Source organism: Lissotriton helveticus, chromosome 8, assembly GCF_964261635.1.
Source record: "Lissotriton helveticus chromosome 8, aLisHel1.1, whole genome shotgun sequence".
Lineage (NCBI taxonomy): Eukaryota > Metazoa > Chordata > Amphibia > Caudata > Salamandridae > Lissotriton > Lissotriton helveticus.
In genome coordinates, this window is record NC_136069.1 from 346,525,963 (window position 1) to 346,553,429 (window position 27,467).

Below are 27,467 nucleotides of genomic sequence, written 5' to 3' on the forward strand. Positions count from 1 at the left end.
TTGTCACCTCTCACTCCTGATCCTGCAGGCCACCCGCTGCGCCCTCTGAGTGATCCGGGCGATCTCGACGCGATGGTAAAGTGTCTAGCCAGTCACTGACGACCCCAGGCCGATCAAACAAAAGTGTTCGCTCGCTGTGTTCTACTCGAAGTCGGGCAGGAAAGAGCATAGAATATTTCATTCCCATGTCCCGCATCCTCCGCTTGACCCCCATAAAGTCCATTCTCTGCTTCTGGACCGCTTGGGTAAAGTCTGGGTAAAAGCTAATAGTGGCATTCTCAAATTTCGTGGGACCTCCACTCCGCGATGCCTGTAGAATGGTGTCCCTGTCCCTGAAGTTGAAAATCCGAGCTATTATGGGTTGTGGCGGAGTGCCTGGCTTATGAGCTCCACCCGGAACACGGTGAGCGCGCTCAACTGCAAAAAAGTTACTGAGGCCTTTGGGGGCCAAATGGTTCAGTATCAGGTCCTCCACGAGGAGATCCGTGGTCATCTCAGAGGACTTCTCCGGAACCCCAATAATGCGGACATTGTTGCGCCTTGCACGACTCTCAGAGCCTTCCAGCCGGCGGGCGAACAAGTCGTTAGTGGAGCGTAGATTACGGACCTCAGTTTGAAGATCAGACACGTCGGTTGTAAGACTGGCGGTCTTGATGTCCAAGGACTTGACCCGTTCATTAGTCTTCGCCAGGTCGGTCCTAAGCAAGTTAACGTCGATCGCCACCGTGTCCAACTTCGAGGCCAGCGTCTCATACTGCTGGCCCATGGAAGTCTTAATCCCTGCAATGGCGCCCATGACGTCTCGCAAGGTCAGCTCCGCCGTCGACGCAGAACCATCTCCGGTCTTGTCCGGTGTGTTGCCCGCGCCACCAGGGGATCCTTTAGGACGGGTGTAGTGGTCCATTTTGTTAGATTGAGTGGCACCCCCTCGGTGCGTGACCTTGGTCGTCCGCTTATCGCTTTCAGGTTTGCCCGTCATGGTGTGCGACGTGCCCCTGAGGGCCCTTTGAGACCTGGTATGAATGACTTCTCTTCAGGTCAATCTCAGAAAAGTCTAAAACACGGAGGATGGTGGGCTAGCGTACAAGCCAAGTGTAGACCTTAGGAGACTGAAGCGAGATGGAAACTGGGTTCAGCCCAGAGAGTCCGAAAACTAAACCGAAAGTACCTCGGGGGCACAAGACAACCTTCACCGTCCGTTCTTGTTCAGTTACCACCCCGGCACTTCGGGGACCAGAGTCCCAGGCTGCTCCCCGTGTAGGCCGTCAACTTTTCAAATGGAGTAAGTCCGGTTCCCGGCATCCAAATCAAATTCGGAAAAGACAATTTAGGTCAGCAGGGTCAGATCTTCAATAACCCGTCATCTGTGGCAGGATTAGTGGCAGGATATATGCGGGAGGCGGCGAGGGTCTCGGGAGCTCTGTGCTCACGCGACCATCTTGGATGCGCGCTAAGCTCCTCCCTCGACACACTACATTTTTACAGTGAAATCTGTCCCTTTTCCCTTCCCCCCATGGGTGGGTGCTAGGACGGAAAGGGTTATGGGTTGAATAACTGTTTTCAAGCAGATCAGTTTGAGATTTCTGAATCGGTGAACCTTTCAAAATGGACAAAGTGTCCAAAATATTTTGCAGTGTTAACATTGGTGAGAGGACACTTACATGGTGAGGATACAGTTGTGGCCAAACAGGCCACTCTTCACCATGTACAAAGTACCAATAACAGTGGCTATCCATTCATATGTCTGGAGAATAGACAACCTACTAGTAGAAATTCTTTATTTAGATATAACACAGATATCTTTAAAAGAGGATTACATAGTTCACGTTGTATACAACTTATTAAAAATAAAAACAACAAGACAGTCAATTAGCCAGGCATGATAAAAATAGGGGTCTTCCGCATCCTCAACCTCCTAGGTCCATAAAAAAAAAAAAATTATTTTTATAAAGGATAAAAACCAGAAGAAAAAAGAAAAAAATAAAAATAGTACAAAAGTTAAAATCTAATATACTGGGAACTTCACCCCATTTTCTTTACTCTCACTGAGTTGGATATCAAACAACTAAAAAACGACCCAATTCTCCTAGGGGTACTACTCATATTCTTTTCGTTTCATCCCCCTAGAAATTTGGGATGTATCGTAAGGGTCATTAAGTAATAAAAAAGAAAAAGGAAATAAGAGGGAGGATTTAGCAGGACCTCTTTAAGTTAAAATTACGATAAGCTTGCTGGATGAACTTTGTGAGTCTGATATTCAAGTCAGTGTTTTCAGGGTTCAGAGCCACAATGATGGCTTGCCTGCAGGTTCGGGCGCCCAACCTATTCCATTCGGGTTTTAGTTTGCACCTGCGTTGGAGGTTAAAGGCTGGGCAAAGGCAAACCACGTGTAGCAATGTTTCGGCTGTTTTACCGCACCCTCTGCAGGTTAGATCTTCCACTGACAACCTACTGTTTTCTCCTCTCTGAAAAGCACTCAACTAATTGATTCCACTAGGCCGTTAGACTCTTCCTTTCATTTTCCTGTCTGTTCCTTTTCCTAGTTTATTTGCATGTGTGCGCCTCTGTTTTACATTTTGGTTGGAAACAAGCATTGGAAAAACCAGTACGTTTGACGGTGGATGCCAGCCTTTTGCTGTTATTTTGTTTAGTTTTTTACTTTTGTTTCAGGGCCGAACAGGCATTTTATTCCACTGGGCATTTCCCCAGTGGGCTAGAGCCCTTGGAAAGCTCCTTGTGCCTCTGTCACTTTCTCCAGCACCCCGAAGTTAATTGCAGTAGGCACAGGGAGGCATTGAGAGCTCGAGCAAGAAAATGAAAGCGAGGAAGAGATAGGGAAGGTAGAGTGAACGCGATTAGAGAGAGAAAAGGGGGAGAAGAGAGCCGAGTTGGAAAGAGAAAGAGAGTGGGTGGAGGGAAAGCAAGGTTGCACGAGGAGACCAGGAGAGTGGGTCTGGTTTAAGCATTTGTGCCTGGGCTGCTTTTGGTTTCTCAGTCCGGCCTGGTTTCTTCGAAGGGAATTACCAGGCCCTCACCCTTAAAATTAAGGATTTTTTTTGTTAATTAGTTTGGTGTCGAAAGCACACTGGCACAGTAGTTCCTGACTTTGAAGGAAACTACTTTGTTTGCGGATGTGGTCCTTTTTAAAAAGCAGAATGCATTCCCCCCCAAATTAAGTTAGCAAATGGTGGAAGTGGGCTGACCTACTGCAGCATGCTGTAGTGGGTGATGAAAAATGTAAATAAGACAAAAACAGACCAATGTCTGGTCCAATAATGCGCTGCTCATTTCCCATGACTTAATTTAGATGGTGGGTTCCAATAGCATGTACATAGAAAAGTTGTCTCTATCTTGGATGACTGTTTGTCAGTTTCATCCATCTGATGCCTCAGGCAGCTATAGTTGCCTGTTGGCCCATGTATACAGGATCAATGCTAGCTAATAGGATATTCCAAAGGCAGGCTTATTTTAAATGGACCCTGCCACTCGCTAGCTTCTCTGGAAGTATCGGACACTGAAAGAAAGTCATCCTGCCTGTAACTGCACCACAAGGTTCTTATCTCCTATGGCACCACTGTGCCTCTTCTTTGTGGGAAATGACAGTTTGCACAGCTGATGCTAGAGCTGCATCTGTGCACAAAACAAATTGCCATATAGTCTTCCTCCATTAAGTCTTGGGTTCCATCTTGACACATTGTGGAGAATATGATAGACGCGGGAGGCATGCCAATCTCTCTTCCCGCTTGCAGTGTGTGTGATCTGGGATAGACGGCAATACTGAGACTGTAAGAGAGAGTAGAGAATATATGCAAAGTATATCAGAGTAGAAACAGGCACCACAAAAGGATCCATTTCTGTAGTATTCTGTTGGGGAGATCCTTTGTTTGTACCCCAACATCCTTCTTGTTTTTTTCTCTACAACCTTGTTATATTCTTATGGTTATTCAATATGAGAACTCTAAGAAACTTGAGGACAAGAAAAGCTTGTGATACTGCTGCTCCTTCTTGGTATGTGAGGGAAGCTTGCGCTGCTGCTGCTTGTGTTGTACCTTGTACCTGTTCAGAGAGATGGAGCGAGAGAGATGGGGAGTAGTGTGCGTTGGTGTGGCTCTTTTCATATTATGGCGCCTGGTAAATATTGATTACCGTGGGCTCACTATTTCCGTAGTGTGCAGTTATGATCCATTCTGACTTGCATACACAAGAATGGGAATGACCCACTGGCTGCACATATTCCCTTTTCGGAGGTTGCCAAACTAGGCATATTCACTATTTGAATGACCATTCTGTGCCACGTTGTACATGGTGAAAATCAGGATGGCAGCCCACCTAGCATGTGCAGTTTGGACTCGCATGAAAAATAAGACATAGACATAACAAGTAGTTTGCACCCAACTTGGTATTTATGAACCAGTCGTGGACTAAAGGGCAGGATGTCGGCCTACAGGCAGTCCCACAGGTGTAGTCTCATATTCCACTAACCGAGTCCTGGAAATCTCTGAAAGTTGATTTCCAGGACTTACACTTGAGCCCTTTGTTAACAGAAGCAATCCCAGTACGGCGTAAATGGGGCCCAAAGTTCTTGAGACATCCAGGCCACCGTAGCCAGCCGTTTTTATTACTACACAGGATAAGGCGACTTGGATATCATTCCAAAAGTTTCAGTATGAAATGTTTTTTTGCTGTACAAGAAAAGCTCATTCTTAGCAAACTCATTGCCTTTAACCTACATTAATTCCTAGAATTGTAACTTTAGTCTAAGATACAGCAAACTCGGAATGGACTCTTGGACATTTAGGTGTGGTCTCTGCAAAACAACCCTGTTTTAGATATTGGCACGTGTGATTCTTAAAGATAACTATCAGAACAAAAGCTGAAGGTTTTGTTGGTTTAGTAACTCAACCTGTTTTGCTTCACAGTTCGAGCGGCCATCCTGCTGGCTTTCATGCCTTTCCCCATCTTGCGATCAATGATGTCAAAGGTGGTGCTTGACAGTGAACAAGGTGAGTGTACTTTACTCCCGCTCTTCAAAGGCTTTTAGGAGCACACATTGTTTTTATTTCAAATTCAGCCGGGCTAAAAATAACAAGGAAATATTTTGAATTAAAAACAAAAACATTGAAAATGTGTGTATATTTCACAACGAGAAACATTCCTTTACAAGTGTATCCACTATTTTAGCTCTTTAATCCTTCTGTTGTCAATGTGATTGTGAAGTTCAGAGATGGGAGCTTTAGGGCCATATGTACGACCTTAAATTGCATGTGCAAACAGGTTAGCGACCCGTTTGTGCATGCTAAAACGAATAGGGCCATGTACAATTCCTATTTAGCGAGTCACAATTTATTTGCGACTCGCTAAATAGGAATTGCGACTCGCTATTAGGAAGGGGTTTTTCAAGGGCGTCCCTTCCTAATAGCGACTCTCTACCCCATGTATGAATGTTTTGCAATCGCAATTGCGGTCGACAAACACTCGCAATTTACCTCTGGAAGTATGGGACACTGAAAGTCATCCTGCCTGTAACTGCATCACAAGGTTCTTATCTCCTATGGCACCCCTGTGCCTCTTCTTTGAGGGAAATGGCAGTTTGCACAGCTGATGCTAGAGCTGCATCTGTGCACAAAACGAATTGCCATATAGTCTTCCTCCATTAAGTCTTGGGTTCCATCTTGACACATTGTGGAAAATGTACAATTCCTATTTAGCGAGTCACAATTTATTTGCGACTCGCTAAATAGGAATTGCGACTCGCTATAAGGAAGGGGTGTTTCAAGGGCGTCCCTTCCTAATAGCGACTCTCTACCCCATTTATGAATGTAGACAAACACTCGCAATTTACCTCCCACTGCAAGAGGGTGGTAATGCACTTCCAAATGGGAAGGGGTCCCCAGGGGACCCCGTTCCCTTTGCAAATGCTGGGGAAATTTTTTTTTTCGGTGCAGGCAAAGTCCCAGGGACCATTGCCTGCCCTCAAAAAATGAAACAAAACGTTTCATTTTCTTTTTTTAAATGCATCCTGTTTTCCTTTAAGGAAAATGGGCTGCATTTAAAGAAAGTGTAAGAAACTGCTTTATTTAAAAGCAGTCCCAGACATGGAGGTCTGCTGAGCCCAGCAGGCCACCATCCCTGGGAGGGCCAGCCATTCCCTATGGGGTCGCAAATTGCGAGTACCTCATGAATATTCATGATGCATGCAATTTGCAGCCCCATTGGGAATTGCAAACAGTGTCTCAGACACTGTTGTACATGGCATTTTGCAACCCGCAAATGGAGACTTGCAATCGAGCTCAATTTGCGAGTCGCAAATTGTCATGGTCGTACATCTGGCCCTTAGTCATTCCCTGCTGTGAAAGTGTTCAGGTATGTTTACCTTCCCTGGCTTTGATTTACTTTTACCAAAAAGTGCACCGTATTCTCTTTAAAACAAAATCATTGTTTATTGATTCATCCCATCCTATGTAATTGATTCACCGATTAGGAGAAATGTGAAAGTCTAACTTATTGTTTTTACAGAAATGGACAACATTTTGGTTTGTTTCTGAGGTGCAAAAAAAATCTGAAATGTTATTTTATAATGGCGCTTTTGAGGTCAGCAGTTCCAAATGTGCAGCCATCTTTTATCCAGCCCCCCTACTGCCTGCCATTAGTTAACCTGTGCCCTACTGACCTCAGTAAACTCGCCAGTGGCTAAACAGTTCACCACTCTTATGAGCCGTTTATCACCAAATTATCACTTCACTTCTCTTTGAATCTTTTTTGTGGTCTTGCAAGTGTTTAACCTTAATGTGCACTTTCCTTTCCAGCATTTGCAGGATAGGCTGTGCTGCAAAATCTTGGCTTTGGAAAGTGGACTTTATTAAAGCTAGTTTCCCTAGACCTATTCTCTCAGTCCCGCGAACTCTGTTCAGGATGCTTTTCTTCATTGGCTTCTGACAATTCTGCTTGCTGACTGATAATCAGTCTCTGAAGAACTCCTGCTGTTGGTGGTAAGGTAAGTAATGTCTTACAGATTGGCTGGTGACGTTTGATGGGACAAGATCTCAATACATTAGCCCGTGGCTCAACCCTTGGTAGCTGGGGATTTCCTCTTCTTTGCTATAAGAGCTGACTAAACCAACCTACTAATGTGGCTCATTTCCATTAACACCCACCCTCCATCCCAGCACATTTCATTCCTGGGCCTGGCATTGTCTTGGGTTACAGGAAGAGGGAGGGGTAGGCCTGGCATTTCTTACTGTCCTGCTCTCTCTTTCAAGCTCAGTTTGATTTACCCCACCCCCTTTCTGACCTGTCCCTTCCTGCTGCAGAGCTCTACCCATCAAATAATCTCTGTTCTATGCGCCCACTTATCACCTCATCAAAGCAGCCTGGCTAAGCCTGTTACGGCTGACCAATCAGGAGAAGCTGCTAGAAGGTTGGATTTTGGATCACAGAAAAGAAAGGTCTATAACTTATTTTCTGTAGTAGTTATGATACATTAAACAGTGGCACATTGTTGGATTTGTCACTGCAATCTTTTAAGTCTTTGAACAAAATGTTTAGCTCCTTTTTAACAATGGTTATATTAAATATCATTCCAATGTTAGCCTATTAAGCTAATAATCTACAATGGAGGGAAAACCAATGTGGCAGTTTCCCCTCACCAGGGCTTATAAAACATCTTTATAATGCCCTTGCTTATAGTTAGAAGACATCTCACCCCTGGGAGACCTTGGGGGTGACTCATATCTAAAATTAGGTAGATAACCACTTTGGAATTATCTTCAACACCAAAGTAAAATTTGCAAAAATATAGTTGTATAGACAGTCTGCAAAGTGACAGCAGGCAATACAGTGGTGAACACTTCAGTGCAGGATATCTAATGGGCCACTAACCATCCTGCCCTATAATATACTAGGGAATTATAGGTAGTTTGAATCCCCTTTGCCTTATTATATACTAGGGACTTACAGGGTTTGTCATTGCCAATTGTAATTATATAATAATAATAATAGGGAGTCTTAGAACGCGCCTGGTTACGCGCCCCGGCGTGTCCCCGCGCTATGGTGAGATGGCTACAACAGGATCCAAAAAAAAAAAAAAAAAAAGGGGGAGGACTAAACCAAATATAGGTAGGTTTTGAGTTTAGACCGGAACCTGGACTCCGATGGCTCAAGACGCAGTTCGAGCGGTAATTTGTTCCATTTGAACGCTGCCAGGTACCTAAACGATCTTCCCCCCCATGCGCGCTTTTTTTACCTTGGGAATTTTCACCAGTCCCGTCCCCGCAGATCTTAAAGCACGGGACGGTTGATAGCGCGCTACCAAGCTCTGGAGTGGTCGTGGCGCCCTGCCATTCAAAATGCGATGGCAGGTACAGAGTACCTTATACTCCACTCTGCTCCTCACCGGGAGCCAGTGGAGAGTTTGAAGTGCCATTTTAGAATATTAGATTATTCCTAATTACCATATACCTTTTTAGGTCTCACGCCTAGCGTTGCAGTGCGCAGCACTGCTCGTGCAGTGCGAGACCTCTTGTACGGGGTTCTGAAAGCTGACCACACGCTCGTGTGTGTGGTTTTGCTTTTGGCGGCTGCCATTGGCTTTAGCATGTTTTTTTTATTTTTATAAAAAGCACGCAATTGGGCAAAGGCAAGCGCATGTCCCGCTTTTGCTCCACCCAGTCCCCTCAGTGTCTATTACGCGCATCAGCGCGGCACAGACGACAGGCTTCCTTGCCCTGCTCCTTTGTGGTGCGCGCACACCACTAGTTTCGATTTTGCCCTCGTTTTCTTTCTTCGTGCTTTGTTTCTAGTAAATGGCCTCACAATGCCACTGTCTCTACTGTCATTAGAGAGGCACCCAGAGAGGCCGTCACTGGAGGAGCGCTCACTGAGGCTGGTCACTGGTGGAGCATTCTCGGAGTCTGTCACTGTCCCGCCTGCACCACTCGCGGGATTGTTAATTTTTGGATCCATTTTGCTGGGAAGCAACTAAATGAAAGAACCGCTGATGTCTTGTTCCCCTTGAAGCAGATACTATCTCTCCAAGATTGCTAACAGATGCTGAAAATGGGTGTCCTCTTCTTGCGAGTTAACTTAGAAATGTGTTTTCCACGTGACAAATCTGAATCGGTACTGGCAATCTTTTTTTTCAAGAAACAACTGAAAATAGGCTTAGAAAACATTTTCAGAGTATTAATCTTAGTATGTATTCATGAGAATTGCAGGAAGTTAGCAAGAGACATTCTTTAGATCTTCACATGCCCATATGTCGAAGCTTGTAGGGCTGGGATGGAGTCAGTCACCTTGTGCTTGATGGTCCTTCGGATTCTTCCACTTAGTGTGGAGAATATCCGTGATCTAGAGCAAAGCGTTGTATCGCCGTGCAGGGCTCGCTTCCTCAGACTGCCTCGCCGAGGCCGATGGGGCCACTTATCCCTGGGGGCTTGTCTTTTGAGCTCGTAGGCTGGCGATTGGTACTTGGGAAATCAGATTAGATTACCGACCACAGGTCAATGGATGCCCAGACTTTCGTGGTTCCTTGGGGCAACACCTCCCACCTATACGTTTCAAGGATGCAAGGAAATGGCACACCTGACCTTTCACTAAACATGAATGTCTGGGTGCAGTTCTTATCTCTGGGTACTCTCTGCTCCTAGGTCACCATTCAGACTGGAAAAAAAAAGTAATCAAAGATTGCAACTTCACATCATACCCCTTGTTGTAGCAGCTAATGTGGCTGGTTACTGGAAAGGACAGGTTTGTAAAAAAAATGTTTTAAAATCAGGGCCAGAATCATGGTGCCCTGTGACCTGGAAGTGTTACCCATACACACTCAACCTGAGTCTGCATAAGACAGGGAGGGTGCGTGGGTTGAGGGATCGTGATGTTAGTCCTCACCACGGTAGCTGATAACACAACATTAGACTCTTTACCCATTCAAAACATCACAGGACGACAGCATATTTTCCAAACATCTGGGTTCCCTAATGTCTCATCATTCTACGGCATTGCTTTACATGGACGTCATTAAACCCGGCTTTGCCTCCGCCTAAGAGAAAATCACTCTGGGTCGGTTCTCTGTCCGTCAACAATTCATGTCGGTTCACGCGCGCGCAGCTCGCGGCATCTTGGACAAGTTCCTACTACAGTGGAATTCCTGTCACAAGATCATCGAAGCAGCCGTGATGTAACACAGCCGTGGACGCCGCCGCATTTCAAAGAGCTGCCTGCGAAAGCAAAATGTAGTAATCCTCTGTTGGGAAATAGGGTGGTGTTCCAAGGAAGTGGAAACGGAAGTCATTAGGCAGCCCTTGACAAAGCCAGTCGTTCAGTTGTTTTTTTTTGTCTAATGGTATGTGGTATGTGGGTGACTGGTTGAATACGGATTTTGATCATCCGAAAAGCGCATTCATCTCACACGGTTTTTATCTGTCGTGCCTGGATAACCAGCGCTCTTATCATCCTACTCATTTGTACTAGTTTTATCCATTTCGGGAGCATGACAAGCCGAGTAGGCCCCACTGGCGTTTTTAAGGTTAACCATTGAAGGCTGCACACAGGCTTGTTTCCGCAGCAAACTCATTAACTTACTGAAGTATAATACAAGCCAAGTGTTTTACCTCTTTCTTTCTAGTCTGTGGTCACTGAATTCCGTTTATCCACTGAAGAAGACGGAAGTTGACATAAAAATTCTCCGCAGATTCCTGCGCTTTCAGTTTGTCCTTTCTTTGACCAGTTGGTGTTTTGTTGACCGTGTTGGTGTCATCCGATCGGTTTACTTTGTTGCTGCGCCCATTTGCTGTGGAGTGAGGCTAATAACCCCAGTAACTGGGACAGTCGGGGGTGGGAGGGGGGAGGAGCGGTAGCCTTCACAAACAAGCATTTGCAATGCAATAGGGCTCGCATTACTGAATGTTTGAGTTATTGGTGTTGCATTATTATTAGCAATGCCAATAGCTCAAACTTTAATAATGCAAGACCTACTGCATTGCAAATGCTTGTTTGTCAATCAATCAATCATAGCATTTGTATAGCGCACTACTCACCCGGGAGGGTCTCAAGGCGCTTGGGGGGAGGGGTATGCTACTGCTCGAACAGCCAGGTCTTGAGTTGTTTCCTGAAGGCGAGATGGTCCTGGGTCAGCCGAAGGTGGATGGGGAGGGAGTTCCATGTCTTGGCCGCCAGGTGGGAGAAGGATCTACCTCCGGCGGTGGCTCTTCGGATGCGTGGTACGGCAGCGAGGGCGAGGCTTGTAGAGCGTAGCTGGCGGGTGGGCGTGTAGAAGGTCAGGCGGTCGTTGAGGTACTTGGGGCCCAGGTCGTGGAGAGACTTGTGTGCGTGGGTGAGGAGCCTGAATGTGATCCTCTTGCTGACGGGAAGCCAGTGCAGGTCCCTCAGGTGGCCGGAGATGTGGCTGCGTCGGGGGATGTCCAGGATGAGTCGGGCGGAGGCGTTCTGGATACGTTGGAGTCTTTTCTGTAGCTTGGCTGTGGTTCCGGCGTAGAGGGTGTTTCCGTAGTCCAGTCGGCTGGTGACGAGTGCCTGGGTGACCGTCTTCCTGGTTTCGGTCGGGATCCATCGGAAGATCTTGCGGAGCATGCGTAGGGTGTTGAAGCATGATGAGGAGACGGCGTGACTTGTCTGGTCATCGAGAGGGAGGAGTCCAGGATGAAGCCCAGGTTGCGTGCATGGTCTGTTGGCTTGGGAGTGGTGTCCAGGGCGGGGGGCCACCAGGAGTCGTCCCAGGCGGAGGGCGATGGTCCCAGGATGAGGACTTCCGTCTTATCTGAGTTCAGTTTCAGGCGGCTGTTCTTCATCCACTCGGCGACGTCTTTCATCCCTTCGTGTAGGCTAGTTCTGGCGGTGGCGGGGTCTCTGGTGAGGGACAGGATCAGTTGGGTGTCGTCGGCGTAGGAGATGATGTTGAGGCTGTGTTGGCGTGCGATGGCTGCAAGAGGTCTCATGTAGATGTTGAAGAGGGTGGGGCTGAGTGATGAGCCTTGCGGTACGCCGCAGATGACTTCGGTGGCTTCGGATCGGAACGGGGGGAGGCGGACTCTCCGAGTTCTTCCGGCTAGGAACGAGATGATCCACTCCAGTGCCTTCTCTTGGATACCGATGTTGCTGAGGCGTTGAACTAGGGTGCGGTGGCAGACCGTGTCAAACGCTGCAGAGAGGTCCAGGAGGATGAGGGCCGCTGTTTTCCCGTTGTCGAGCAGGGTTCTGATGTCGGTGGCTGCGATGAGGGCGGTCTCGGTGCTGTGGTTGGCTCGGAAACCGGACTGCGAGGGGTCGAGGGATCTGTTCGTCTCGAGGAAGGCGGCAAGCTGTCTGTTGACGGTCTTCTCGATGACTTTGGCAGGAAAAGGGAGGAGCGAGATGGGGCGGATGTTTTTGAGGTCGGTGGGGTCCTTTGTTGGTTTCTTCAGCAGGGCGCTGAGCTCGGCATGCTTCCAGCTCTCCGGGAAGGTGGCGGTGTTGAAGGAGGTTTTGTTGATGTTCCGGAGTTGGGGTGCGATGGTGGAGTCGGCCTTGTTGAAGACGTGGTGGGGCAGGGGTCGGTTGGAGATCCGGAGTGGATGGTGTTCATCGTGCGGGCTGTGTCTTCGGTGGTCACCGTGGTCCAGTTGCGGAGGGTGGCGGTGGGGGGACGTTGGTTCGACGGTTGGGTGCGTGGATGGTGCGCTGAAGCTGTTGTGGATGTCGGCGATCTTGCGGTGGAAGAACGAGGCGAGAGAGTCGCAGAGATCTTGTGAAGGAGTGATGTTGTTGTTGCCGGTGCTGGGGTTGGAGAACTCCTTGACGATGCTGAAGAGTTCCTTGCTGTCGTGGGCGTTGTTGTCCAGTCGTTCCTTCGGTGATTTCTTCTTGGTGGTGCGGATAAGCTGGTGGTGCTTGCGGGTGGCGTGTTTGAGGGCGGTCATGTTGTCTGTGGTCTGGTCGAGGAGCCAGGCTTTCTCGAGGGTGCGGCAGTTCTTCTTGGAGTCCTTGAGTTCGTCGGTGAACCAGGAGGCTTTCTTGCTTCTGGATCTGCTGGGAGGGTTCTTCAGTGGCGCGAGGTCGTCGGCGCAGGCGGTCAGCCACTGTGTGAAGTTGCGGGCTGCTTCGTTGGGGTCCGTTGTGCTGGCGGGTGGGTTCCGGCTGAGGGAGGTGGTGAGTTCCGGCTGAGGAAGGTGGTTATCAGAGCACTGGGCCTGGTTAGCAAAGCCCAGGGCACAGTCCGAGTCAGATATCACCAGTATCCGTTAAAAATGGGGGTGGCTTTCTCACTCCTGAGAAAATATGTATAAGTAACACAAACAATAAAGAATTAAAATGTCCATAGGAAGTTTAGGTAAAGATTAAATGTTATAAGAAAATGAAGCATAACTGTGCGCAATCAGTTTAAGATAGCAGAGGTTATGAAGGAAACCAAAAATGTCCATATAACAACAAAGGCCAAAAATAGGCTCTTATACAAGGGCATCCATCGCAATTTCTTTTATCGCTAGTGTCCACTAACTAAGGATCCGAAGCGCATCAAGAATCACCACCAATGATGCTCAGTCCATGTTTGTTCACAGATGCCAGTTAGAGGCACAAAGTCCGTTATATGAGGGCATCAGGCTGCGCCGTTAGAGCCATTACTTGCTTGGATAGCACCCTGGTCAAAATAAAATGTCACAGCCTCACTGCTGCAGGTGAATAAAAGGAACCCCTTTTTGTCTTCACAGAACAGTCCCTGGCTGATTACACAAGAGCATTGAGTGGCCTCTGAACTCAAAAATTCCCGCACCTCACCCAATTCCACTGTTTTACTCACAGATTAGCTTTGGCACACTGCTGCCAGGTGTTGGTTGGTTGGTTGGATGGATGGAAGGTTGCAGCTGCGTGGTGGCAGGGGGTGAAAGACAGATGGAAGAGCAAGAAAGGTGGCTGATGGAGTGCTAGAAACAGCTCATGCGGCACATTAAACAATGATTAAAAGCACTTTAAACAGAATCGATGGAGCCAAGCAAGAGGGGTGTTGGTGTTTGTATGACTTAAGTGCAGACAGCTCCATGTACCATTATGGAGATTGTCGGCCTGGACCAGCTTGCCAATGCCAAAAGCAGGTTCTGTAAGTCGCTGTAGAGATTTCAGAGATATGACAAAGGCGTCACTTCAGAAGTGTACATTTCTCAAGCAGTTTGTATTCGCTCGTTCCTTCCTGCGGATCTCAACAATTTAATTTCACTTGAAAGGAATTGCACCAGGTTCCCCACAACTCCTATATGGATTCCCGCAGTTCTTCCACCAGAAGACATACTTACCTACACCATTAAGAAAGGTAGGAAAGTGCCTTGTGACACTTCTAGTGACCAGTCCTGCAACAGGAAACTGTAGGCACATTCCTTTTAACCCGGGAGCATTCTTTTTTCATTTGCTTCGTTCACAGCTGGTGCGCCTTATTTGGGGGGCCAGCAAGCACGGCTGAAATTAACTACACTTATGTTGCCATATCGAATGGGAGGGTTTGATGTCCCAACTTCAAGCAATATTCTTATAGTGCGCAGGCACACTTTGTGGTATACTGGTTTCACCCGCCTCTGTATATGCCTCACCTTGCAGTCGAGGGCGGATACATGACCCCTGTCCCGACGTCTGAGTATCTGTATACGCCCTCTAGGGTGCGGTACGATGATCCCTCCACAGTGGACTGTACAATTCATGCGTGGAATTGGTTGGCGAAAGTGGAGGGCATACAACTGATGTACTCACCTAGAGTGCCCCTTGCGCCACTGCCCACTGTTGCCTGTCACAGGTGAAAGAATTTGCCAGCGGATGCTTGACAGACTGGAGTTGGGAACATGGGGAGACCTATACCTTTGAGGGAAATTTCGCACGAAAGAGCAGGTTTTTGGGGATCAGGCGCACTCTTTCATGGAGGTGTTCCTGTACAAACGACTACGGCAAAGTGTCAGAGCTCTAACTCCGGAGTTCCCGCAGGAACCAGAGACATTTACGTCATTAGATTTAATGTTGCAACCCGAAGCCCCTACACATGTTGTTTCTATGCTCACCGTGGTCCAGGTGCGGAGGGTGGTGGTGGGGGGGCGTTGGTTCGACGGTTGGGTGCGTGGATGGTGCGCCGAAGCTGTTGTGGATGTCGGCGATCTTGCGGTGGAAGAACGAGGCGAGAGAGTCGCAGAGATCTTGTGAAGGAGTGATGTCGTTGTTGCCGGTGCTGGGGTTGGAGAACTCCTTGACGATGCTGAAGAGTTCCTTGCTGTCGTGGGCGTTGTTGTCCAGTCGTTCCTTCAGTGATTTCTTCTTGGTGGTGCGGATAAGCTGGTGGTGCTTGCGGGTGGCGTGTTTGAGGGCGGTCATGTTGTCTGTGGTCTGGTCGAGGAGCCAGGCTTTCTCGAGGGTGCGGCAGTTCTTCTTGGAGTCCTTGAGTTCGTCGGTGAACCAGGAGGCTCTCTTGCTTCTGGGTCTGCTGGGAGGGTTCTTCAGTGGCGCGAGGTCGTCGGCGCAGGCGGTCAGCCACTGTGTGAAGTTGCGGGCTGCTTCGTTGGGGTCCGTTGTGCTGGCGGGTGGGTTCCAGGTGAGGGAGGTGGGGAGTTCCGGCTGAGGGAGGTGGTTATCAGAGCACTGGGCCTGGTTAGCAAAGCCCAGGGCACAGTCCGAGTCGGATAGTTTGATGTCCCAACTTCAAGCAATATTCTTATAGTGCGCAGGCACACTTTGTGGTATACTGGTTTCACCCGCCTCTGTATATGCCTCACCTTGCAGTCGAGGGCGGATACATGACCCCTGTCCCGACGTCTGAGTATCTGTATACGCCCTCTAGGGTGCGGTACGATGATCCCTCCACAGTGGACTGTACAATTCATGCGTGGAATTGGTTGGCGAAAGTGGAAGGTATACAACTGATGTACTCACCTAGAGTGCCCCTTGTGCCACTGCCCACTGTTGCCTGTCACAGGTGAAAGAATTTGCCAGCGGATGCTTGACAGACTGGAGTTGGGAACATGGGGAGACCTATACCTTGGAGGGAAATTTCGCACGAACCAGAGACATTTACGTCGTTACATTTAATGTTGCAACCCGAAGCCCCTACACATGTTGTTTCTATGCTCTATAAACGGGTGCGCTGCGCCCCCCTCGCTCGCCCTGTTTGGGCCCCGCAAGGAGTGGGATGCGAACCTAGACAGCCCCCTGACGGATGAGCAGTGGGAGTCTCCAAACGGAAGCCATATCTAGTAATTGCAGGCTTCGTTTGGTACACTACAAGTTCCTGCACCGAATATATCACACCCCGGCGCGATTGCATAGGATTCACCTTCGAGAGGACGACAAATGTCTAAGATGTGGTCAGGGAGAGGCGGACTTTATGCATTTGGCCTGGAGATGCCCTCGCGTGGCTACATTCTGGGAGGAAGTATTTGCAGGGTTAACTAGTATGGTGGACATATCGCTATCTCCAACTCCCCTCAGGGTCCTGTTGGGATTGACGGGTGACATACAAACACGGCACAAACAATTTCTGGCCATAGGCATCCTCCTAGCGCAACGACAGATAGCCTGCAGGTGGTGTAGAGGCAGAGCCCCTAAGTTTAAGGACTGGCTCCATGACATGTCTGTTTGGCAGGAATACCTACAGGTGTATGCAGAGCAACTACCGCTGAGGTCGAGGCCTCGTGACATATGGGGGCCCTTGATAAATTATTTACTGAGGCAGGGCAGCAGTGAGGAAGGAACTGAAGGAAGCACGCAGGGGGAATGAATGGAATGTGTTGTGCGACTGGAATACTGTACATGAGAGGGCGAATGAGGGGGGGCGGCAGTGGGGGCAGGAGCAGGGGAGGAGGTTTCTGATCATCCTGGACTACTGGAAGAGGATCCAAAGACATTTTCTCGCTTGGCGAGAGGACTTCTGAATATTCAATACACGGCCGATTTGACGAGCTTTGCTATCCCGAGTGTGCGGGGGTGGGAGGGGGGTGTTGGGGTTGGAAAGGGGGAGAAGGGATGGGGAGGCGGGAGGGGAGAGGGTATGGGATGCGAGTTTATCAGAGTAATTGCATTGAGAGGGCACGTTGCCCCATTTGAGATTGTATGTCATTTATCTTTATGCAATAAAGGTTTTTGAAAACAAAAAAAACATTTTGATCCCATGACCACTATGGAATCATGAAGACTCAAGGTACTGGTGGCCTGAGACACAGTTTAATTAAATTCAACAATGGGAGCATGTATATAAAATCAAAAATACAAAACCGAATTAGCACAAAACAAAAATCATAAACCGCGGATAGGATAAAATCGAGACACTGGTATTCCCATTTTAGATGGCTCTAAATAAGTTAAAAGTGCCCATAGAACTAACAAGTCTTAGATGGGAAACATAATTGAGTCATAGGAACATAAGGAGTGTGATCACATAGATCAATTGGGCTTACCAAAACTTCCTCCACCGTAATGATAAACAGGTGGGAAGCTATGCAGCCGGAAGCCAACGTCTCCCACATTGGACCTTTAAAAAAATGTAACCAGGTGGCAGGGGTTTGCTAAATAGAAGGGAAGGTGCCAAGGAGAGAAATTAGTTAAATGTCCCTTAAGGAGTATGATTGTTTTGACAGCCGTCATTGAATTGATTAGAAGCGGAGTGGTGAGTATTTTTTTTTTTTGTCCTCATTAGCCACTTAGTCGTTCCAGGGACGCTCCAGCCGCAGAAACACCATCGCCTCTGTACCATTAAGAAACCAGAAAATGGTTTCATACCCTCCAAAAGGACGGGCCTGATGTCTCAGCGAGAAAGAGCCCCACACAAACTATCTCCATTCGAGCCCATTATCGGCTGATAGTCCATTAACATTATGGGATGGGGTGCCTCCCATTGGACATGGATGCTTGGGCTTAATCATCGGACCCGGGGGGAAAAAAAAGAAGAAAAAAAAAAAAACGGGTATTCTAGCTATCCCGTCTCCACTCAACTAAGAAATTCCAGAATCTCACAGTACGGGGGCTACATGCTCTGGCTAAATCTACTTTCGATGCTGCATAAAGTGAAGACAACCACTCTGCATGGGTCGGTGAATTAATATTAACCCAATTTTTGCATATTTGTCTTCTTGCTAGTAGAATAGAATAATATAAAAATTCTCTTTCTAGCCCCTTGATGTTATTATTTAACCCAAAGATGATTAAAGACCATGAGAGGGATAGAGATTCTGAGGATTGATTCAAGTGATATCTTGATTTCTTGCCAGTATGTAGTGATGTTCGGACACTCCCAAAACATATGTAAATCTGAGGCTGCTGGGAGGAGGCATTTACCACAGCACTTCCCTGGTTGGAACTTAGAGAGCTTTTTGGGGGAGTAATACGCTCGGTGTAATGTAAATAGTTGGTTGCGCCTCAACCAGGCAGGTTTTATAATTTTGTAGAGAAGGCTAAAAGATTCTATCCATTTCTCTTTTGCCTGTGGTTCTCCCTCTCCTCCCCATAGTTTTAACGGAAGGTTAAATTCGCCCTCTGCTTCTTCAATGATGTTCCAATAGTAAAAAGCCACCTCTTTACCTCCGTAGGGTTTCTCAACTAGGTTTTTTTCTAGAGAGCTGTATCCTCCAATTTTGACCTTTTTTCTTTATTTGAGTTTGCAACCAACTGGACAGTTGTATAAAAATAAACCAGGATAGTGGTGAGGTTACCCTGTCTGAGAATATTTCCCATTCCATTAAGGATCCTCCTACCACTAACTCTCCCCATCGTTTTATTCCTGCTTCCAGTAACACGGTTTTAACAGTCTCAGTATATTGCGAGGAGAATCCTGTAAAGTCCCATATCGGTGCGTGATTGGAAAAGTATGCTATTCCAGCCTTCGATTTAATTTGGATCCATTCTTTTAGGGAGCTATATAATGTCTTTAGCCTAACTTTTTTGAAGAATCTCTAATGGCCGAACTTAAATAAAAATCCGTCCAATGGAAGGTTGGAGCCCAGTAACATCGCTTTGAACATACGGCCATTTGAGTTATCAAGCGGGATCTTTAATAGCATCCTAGAGTGGGTCAGATGAAAAGCCCAAGCATAGTATTCTAGGTCTGGCAAGGCGAGTCCTCCCTGTTCTCTCCTCCTTCTCAGCTTCTTCCATGCCAGCCTGGTTGACTTATAGCACCAAATGAACGAATTGATGTTTTGTTGGCATTTAGAGAGTTGCTTGGTATCAAATATTAATGGGATAGTATTAAAGATAAATGTGTATTTGGGGAGGATGGTCATTTTAACTAAGCTTGTTCTCCCAAAAATGGTAAAAGGGAGAAAAGACCAAGATTTCATCAGTGCTTTGGATTCACGAGAAATCCGATCCAGATTAGTCTGGGTCAAAAGGTTTAAGTCTTTTGTGATTTTGATCCCCAGATAGCGGATTGAAGGTTTCACCGGAAGCTGAAGATTTATGATGTTCCAAACCATTATATCTGTTTTTCCGGCATTTATTTCATAGCCTGAAAATTTTCCAAATTCCTCCGCTCTTTTAATTACCATAGGAAATGCCTGGGCCGGATCCGTTGGTGAGTATTGCGGCGTGTTCTAAACCAGGTGTGCTAGTACAATAAATTAAGAGGGGTCAAACATCAGAGATATTCCAAACAAGGATGGGGTTAAGAGGCCTGGGGGCAAATTGAGGAAGCAAACTAACCTTCAGGTGTTCAATGCACCTCTGCACAGACGCTCCAGGTGGCTGCCACTTTGGGTGATGTGCTTGGGACGACCACGTCCTACACGCCATGCGGTTTAACGTAAATTGAAAGTTATCTGACTGCCACATGTATTCTGCTTCAGCAACCACCTTGGAAAGAGTCAGTAACGGGAGTCGTTTTGTAATTAAAACAATGTGTTGCTGGAGAATTCCAACTCAACATGGACTAGTATTCAAATTTTCACACCAGCAAGAATGTACAAGATTTATTCAACATAATCTATGCTTCTGTGATATATACCAGAGAGATCAAAAAAACTGGTGTATATCATGTATCAGATTCTGAATTCCTTTAGGAACTTCCTCTCAAGTAGTTGCACTAGAGATTCCCAAACTTCCATTTGGTTCAAGCAAGAAAGCATTGCATCCAGATGTACTATCCATTCACATTATTCAGTAGGGATGTGAGGTTTCCACCTCTGTTTGGTACAGAAATATTAGAGATGATCTTCCACTGAATCTCGCCCTCTATATAGTTATACTCCATGTGGTGTCCAACTAGAGGAGCAGTGGTGACCTTTCTGCGAGGCTTGACAAATGTATAGTAGGCCACACAGATACACTATGGCATATGGCCACACAGATACACTATGGCATATAGCCACACAGATACACTATGGCATATACTACATGTTGTGTGTTTCTGAAAGTTGCTGTGAAGTGATATTCATATTCCCATTGTTACATGTTTTAGATTCAGTAGTGTAGTGGCGCACACTGAACTGGCCACACTTGAAATGCCCAATTGCTGGAGGTAGATCCCAAAGATCAAGGATGGTATGTTTCGGGCTCAGTGGGATGAAATGATGCCCAGACCAAGTGGTCCTTCATATGGGTTTCTCATGTGTAAGGACACCTGAATAAAGAATGCTCCCGTTTTTTTCATACATTTAGCTACTTGGTTTGAGACTGGTGAGAAGGTTGTCATGCATGCAAGTTTATTTCTGTTACATTTTTGTTGGGTGTCAGTAGGGTGTCCCTGGGGCAATACAAATCCCTTTTGAGTGCACGTTTTACCAGCTACTTTTCATAACCTCTTGCGTTAAATTTCTGGGATAGAATATCTGCCTCCCTAAAAAAGTAATTTCTAAATTTACAGTTTCTCCTGATTCTCAGAAATTGGCTATATGAAAGAGAGTCCCTAAGGGCTTGTAGATGATGACAATAATAGCATAATAATGTGTTCCTTTTCAGTTGCTATAGTAGGCCATTTTCCCTTTAGATTTTCTAATCTAGGAATGTGATTTCAGACCTATCGTATTAAAGTGTACATTTTAGGCCTTGGTACTTTGAGTTTAACCTTTCATGACTGGAACCCTCTGAACCCTGCCAAATCAGAAAAATATTGTCTATGTATCGATTCGAGATGAATATATTGCCATGGAATGGGTTTGTGATGGGCAACGGTGTGCTTTGTTCTATGCTGTCCATAAACAAGATGGCAAAGTTAGGTGCAAAGACGGACCCCCATAATTGGATTTGCATATAGAACTCATTCTGAAAGGCAAAGATATTTCTTGGAGGAGCCAAATTCAGGAGGTTAACAATGAAAGAGTTTCGGACCTGATTTTGTTTGCATCTTGTATTGAGTATGTTCTAATAATGTGTAACCATTCTCTTGGGAAATATATGTATATAATCTTGAGTGACCAACAAGGATGTGGTAGGATCAAAAGGCTGTATTTCAATTGTATTGATGAAGCCAGTGCTATCTCTAATATAGCATGTGGTAAGTGTAATAAAGTATTTCATGAAAAAACACATACTGTTCAATGGGTTTCACAATAGAACCACATCAAGATGCAATTGGTCTTCCAGGGGGAAATTCCAAATATTTGTGCACCTTAGTTAAGATATAAATCACAGGTGTATGTAGGTTCTTGACATTGAGTTATTGAAATATATTCTGGGTCAAGAGAGCCTTCTCTTTACCATCGGATGTCAAATGGAAAACTATCTTTTGCACTTCTTTTGTAGGATCTAAAGTAAGTTTAAAATAATAATCCACATTAGAAATCTGTTTCATAATTTCAGTCTGATAGAGGTCTCTATTTTGAAGTACAAATCCCCACTCTTATCAGCTTGCTTATTTACCAAGTTCTTTTCAGTTTTGAAGCCAATGCCTTGAAAATTCCGGGATATTTTTTGGGGAAAGGTAACCATGTGTACTGTTAGGTTTCTTGGGATAATTTGGCATATCATGCAACCTAAGCTCTAAGGGGGAAAATCTACAAACTGCACTTTGTAGTATGATAAGTAGCTCTAAAATAGTACTACCCGTGTACTATGAAATGCTATTCACAAACCTAGGGCCCCATTAGTATCCGCCATACCCTCGGGAACCGAGACCACCCGCAGAAGGTGCGGGGGTCCCACACTTATCGTTTTGCATGCGCCCTCCACACTGGCGGGCGCATTGGGCATCTGCAACATTGCGGTGGACGGTGCAGAGAGCACCACCCGCCGCAATGCCACAGAGAAAGGTTGTGTGTTTCAATGCACAATGTGAGAGGCACCACGCGGTGCCTGCCACGTTGTTCATTGAAAGGCAGGTGCACCTCCCACCCCCCGGAGTCCCTGGGGGCCCGCAACGGGCTCCCCAAGCAGACTCCGCATGCCTTTCTGTGGCGGCAATGCCCCCAGGGAAAGGCATGTTCAAGGCCACATTGTAATAAGACTGGCAGTGTCTGTCAGACACCGCCACCATATTGAACCCTTTTCCGCCCGGTCGACATGTCGATCGGGCAGAAAAGCGGCGGACGTACTTTCCGTCCGACGCTGACACCCCAGCCATTGTAATATGACTGGGGTCTTTTCTGCGGGATGGCGGGCGGATTGCCCCCGCCGGGTCGGCGGTGACTACCGCCGACCCGGCAGGGGCAATCCGCCCGTCATCCTAATGGGGCCCCTAATATTTAGTTAAGTTTTTTAAAAACGATATTCAATGAAAAACTTTTTGGGGGTAAAGAAAAAAATAGCATTTACATTTCTTCTTAAAAAAATTAAAGCTTTTTTTTTAAAAAACGCTAGGGAGGTTAGAATTTTTAAAAATATTTTAAATAATTCTATAATATATTTTATTTAATTGTTTATTCAACATTTAATTTGATTTGGTATGTTGTAACATTTATTTTTATAGTGTTAGGTTAATCATTTTTATTTGAAATTAAGATATTTATAGAACTTTTTTTAAGAATCAATACTCTATTATTTTTCCCCATACTTTACCACAGGGAAACCTCTGCGCCGGTTGCGGACACTTCCAGCTATGTATGAAAAACGAAACATTAGTATTAGTAATTGTAAAATCTTAAATCCTGTTCGTGCAGGCTCCATACCCAGTTTTTGGGGGTGTAGGCAAATAAGTCTGAACCTAGTAGAAAATGTACACTTGGATATGGTGAACAGCAAAAAAGTGTAAAGTTACTACCAGGTGCAATAGTAAGTTTACACATGAATACATTTGGACATATAAAAAATGTACCTTCGTATATTGTTTCCCCAATGTTAATTATTGGTAGCATTGAAAACCAAAAGTCACAGAATATTCAAGTTGCTGTTAAGGGACTTTATAAACCACTTGGGGACCGCGTGGTGTATGGAGCTAATTTCTTTCTAGGCTGATTAGGCTACATTTAGCACAATGAAAATAGAGGTCAAATTAAATAATGTGTACATTGAACTACCAAACCTTTAGTATGTGTCTGGGTAGGTGTAAGGAAAAGTGTCCTGATTGTATTTGGCAAAAATTCATATTCGGCTATATTGGCTCATTGAACAACGAAGAGCATCCTCCAAAAACGTTTAATGTATATTATTCTGAGAGAAGGTCAGTGAACTTTATGTAGATATCTTGCACAAAGGTGCACCAGTTATAGTAATACAGTATTTAAGAACCTCTGTGAGCATGGTATTTCTCATTTATATTTACTCTTGAAAATCACGTGCAATTAACAGAGTCTTGAACATGGTATTTATGTTGGGATGTTTTTGGCACCTCCAATTTCCACAAGTGTAAATGGGTAAATGGAGAGGATAGAATAAACGGATATATGTTATAAGTCACGTGTAGAAAAATTAAGCAACCTTAAGCATAGATAGAATTTGGTGGTGAAGAAAATATCTTCTACATGGTGTCTTGGTTTAATATTTGAGGCAGTGTTGGCACATTACTCAACATTATGTTACATCTTTATACTCTAGATTTGGGGTGGAGGTTATCATGCAGACAGACCCACTACTCACTTTGATTCCAAAACCCAACTGTCTTCTGTTATAGGCGCAAGGTGCCTGGCCATGAATGAAAGGAAAGGGCTGAGTTTTTTTTCTCAGGAACAGTTTCTTGCTGTATTCTATATAATTAAGTCCTTTATGGAGCGAGTTCATTCGTTTAATATATAGTGTGATGGTTCCTCCTGGTGGATTTGTCATGTGCAGACGTTAGTGATAATTAATTAGTCTGTGAAACCCAGAAACCCTAAATTATTTTGCACATTAAAGACCTTATGTGTTGGGGTGGGATGTAAAAGGACGTGTGCCAAAAGATGACTGAAGTGCTTTCCAGCATCCTGACCATTCACCTGCCTACCAAGAGGACAGTGGAAGGTGCCCTTCAAATGGTGGAGCCTCCACCAGCTTCTCTATCGGGAAAGTCCTGTAGGCAATAGATATACTACCAAAGTAGCCCTACTCTATGAAAGATGGCCATAGAGCCCATGAAACCTCAAAAGTCATTTGCATGCTAGAAAACGTTTTCCAGCATGTCAGGGACACTTGTAATGTGGGTAATGATTATATAATCCCTTACGGTGCTCATTGCACTGCTCACATATGGTGATGACAATTTCATAATATCCCACGTGCTTTGTTTAACTGCCAAGATAAAGTTATTGCACCAAGAGGGTGTCCACACTTACTCCCATTTTGGTTGTGTAAGCCTCCTCTGTGAAAACCCCCAGCTATGTCAGCTGCAATTATTTCCCTGAAGTTTTCTGAGTAGATTTGGAGAGTTGGACATTTGTACCTGACATCTGTTGGAGGGCCTACATTGATATTTTCAATTTATTAAGCAACATAATATTAATCATTTACAGGTTTTTTAAGTGTATAACATTTCTTAAATCATTATTGGGGAATATGAATCATATTTGTGTTTCTAGGCAAATCTGGGAAAGTGTCTGATTTTATCCTTTGTACAGAAGAACAATATAAATAAACATTGAGATATGTAGTATTAACTCTCTACATGGAATTATTTTCCCTGAAGCCAAACCCTACATCGTGGGTTCAAGTGACCAAAAGTAAAAAAGTTAAATGTCTTGAAGAAATATTTCTAATATGAATGTATTTGTTTCTTTTTAATAGGAGCTCTATTTGCTTGTATTGCATGCTTGGAGAGTTTAACAGGAACCATTGCAGCTGTTGTTTTTAGTAGTGTTTATGCAGCTACAGTTGCATGGCTTCCAGGATTTAGTTTCTTCCTGTCAGCTGGACTTATGCTTATTCCAATGAGCCTGGTGTGGTAAGTACGCGGACACATCTGCTGAAACAGCTACTGTTAATATGTGTAAAACCATTGCTGTCAATATGTGTGAATATTATTTACAGTCATTGCTCAGTTGACTGTGAAGACCATGTAATTGCCTTGCATGTGTGAAGTTGTAAATGTATTTCAAACTATTATCTTTAAATTGATGTATCAGTGTCTTTCAGACGCTGTCAATTGTATTCAACTTAATCATTCCATTCTTTTTATTATGTATTTATTTGTCATAGTTTGTCCTCTGTTATTATAAAACAAATTATGTTTATAGAGATGTATTTTATTTTTATTGAGATATACCAAGGAAAATCATAACTGCATGATAAATAACAAGATTATGAGATGTATTTGGTCAAATGGGCACGAGGCATACATCTGTCCGGCCTCATCAGCTTATTTTCTGAATCTAATCAATCCCCTATTAGGTCCTACCTAGAATCATAGAAATATTTGTGTAGAGAAAGATTGCATCTAGGTGTTTCTACCTACAAACCTACAGAAGCCTTAATTTGGGACTATCATGGACTCAAATATAAAATAGTATCATATTGAACATTTCATGTGGGTAATGGATTATTCTTAACGAAGAATATCCATATAAAGTCAGCCATATCTTGAGATGATATATAAACAAGCATTTACAATGCAATGGTCTCGACATTGTTAAAGTTAGAGCTATTGGCATTGCTCATGACATTATTTTTATTTATGTTTTTGTTTTTAAAACATATAAATAAATGGCCTTCTCATTTACAGTGCCAATAGCTTAATCGCTCGCAAATGCGAGACCGATTGCATTTGCACCCACCCACAGAGCCACACAAACAAACCCACACACACACAGAGCCATGCACACACACAGAGCCATGCACACACACAGAGCCATGCACACACACAGAGCCATGCACACACACACAGAGCCGCGCGCACACACACACAGACAGAGCCGCGCACACACACACAGACAGAGCCGCGCACACACACACAGACAGAGCTGCGCACACACACACACACACAGACAGAGCCGCACACACACACACAGAGCCGCGCACACACACACACAGAGCCGCGCACACACACACACAGAGCCGCGCACACACACAGACAGAGCCGCGCACACACACACAGACAGAGCCGCGCACACACACACAGACAGAGCCGCGCACACACACACAGACAGAGCCGCGCACACACACACAGACAGAGCCGCGCACACACACACAGACAGAGCCGCGCACACACACACAGACAGAGCCGCGCACACACACAGACAGAGCCGCGCACACACACAGACAGAGCCGCGCACACACACAGACAGAGCCGCGCACACACACAGACAGAGCCGCGCACACACACAGACAGAGCCGCGCACACACACAGACAGAGCCGCGCACACACACACAGACAGAGCCGCGCACACACACAGACAGAGCCGCGCACACACACAGACAGAGCCGCGCACACACACACAGACAGAGCCGCGCACACACACACAGACAGAGCCGCGCGCACACACACACAGACAGAGCCGCGCACACACACAGACAGAGCCGCACACACACACACAGACAGAGCCGCGCACACACACAGACAGAGCCGCGCGCACACACACACACACACACACACACAGCCGCGCACACACACACACACAGACAGAGCCGCGCGCGCACACACACACACACACACACACACACACACACACACAGCCGCGCGCGCACACACACAGACAGAGCCGCGCACACACACACACAGACAGAGCCGCGCACACACAGAGCCGCGCACACACACAGAGCCGCGCACACACACACACACACACACACACACACACACACACACACACACAGACGCGCGGGCGCGCACACAGACGGAGCCGCGCGGGCGCGCACACAGACGGAGCCGCGCGGGCGCGCACAGACGGAGCCACGCACACACGCACAGACGGAGCCACGCACACACGCACAGACAGAGCCGCGCACACACACAGCCACACGGACACGCATGCACACAGACGGAGCCGCGCGGGCGCGCACACAGACGGAGCCGCGCGGGCGCGCACACAGACGGAGCCGCGCGGGCGCGCACACAGACGGAGCCGCGCGCACACACAGACGGAGCCGCGCGCACACACAGACGGAGCCGCGCGCACACACAGACGGAGCCGCGCGCACACACAGACGGAGCCGCGCGCACACACAGACGGAGCCGCGCGCGCACA

The 27,467-nt window shown here is 46.2% G+C and overlaps 1 protein-coding gene across 1 annotated transcript in view; it reads left to right on the forward strand.

The window, feature by feature from the left end:
- The window catches only part of LOC144772670 (lysosomal proton-coupled steroid conjugate and bile acid symporter SLC46A3-like), a 210,686-nt gene that overhangs the window by 119,980 nt on the left and 63,239 nt on the right, over positions 1 to 27,467 (forward strand). The window contains exons 4-5 of the mRNA XM_078657129.1: positions 4,920 to 5,003; positions 25,075 to 25,231. Coding sequence (XP_078513255.1) covers positions 4,920 to 5,003; positions 25,075 to 25,231 — 241 coding nt within the window. The remainder of the gene's footprint in view (positions 1 to 4,919; positions 5,004 to 25,074; positions 25,232 to 27,467) is intronic.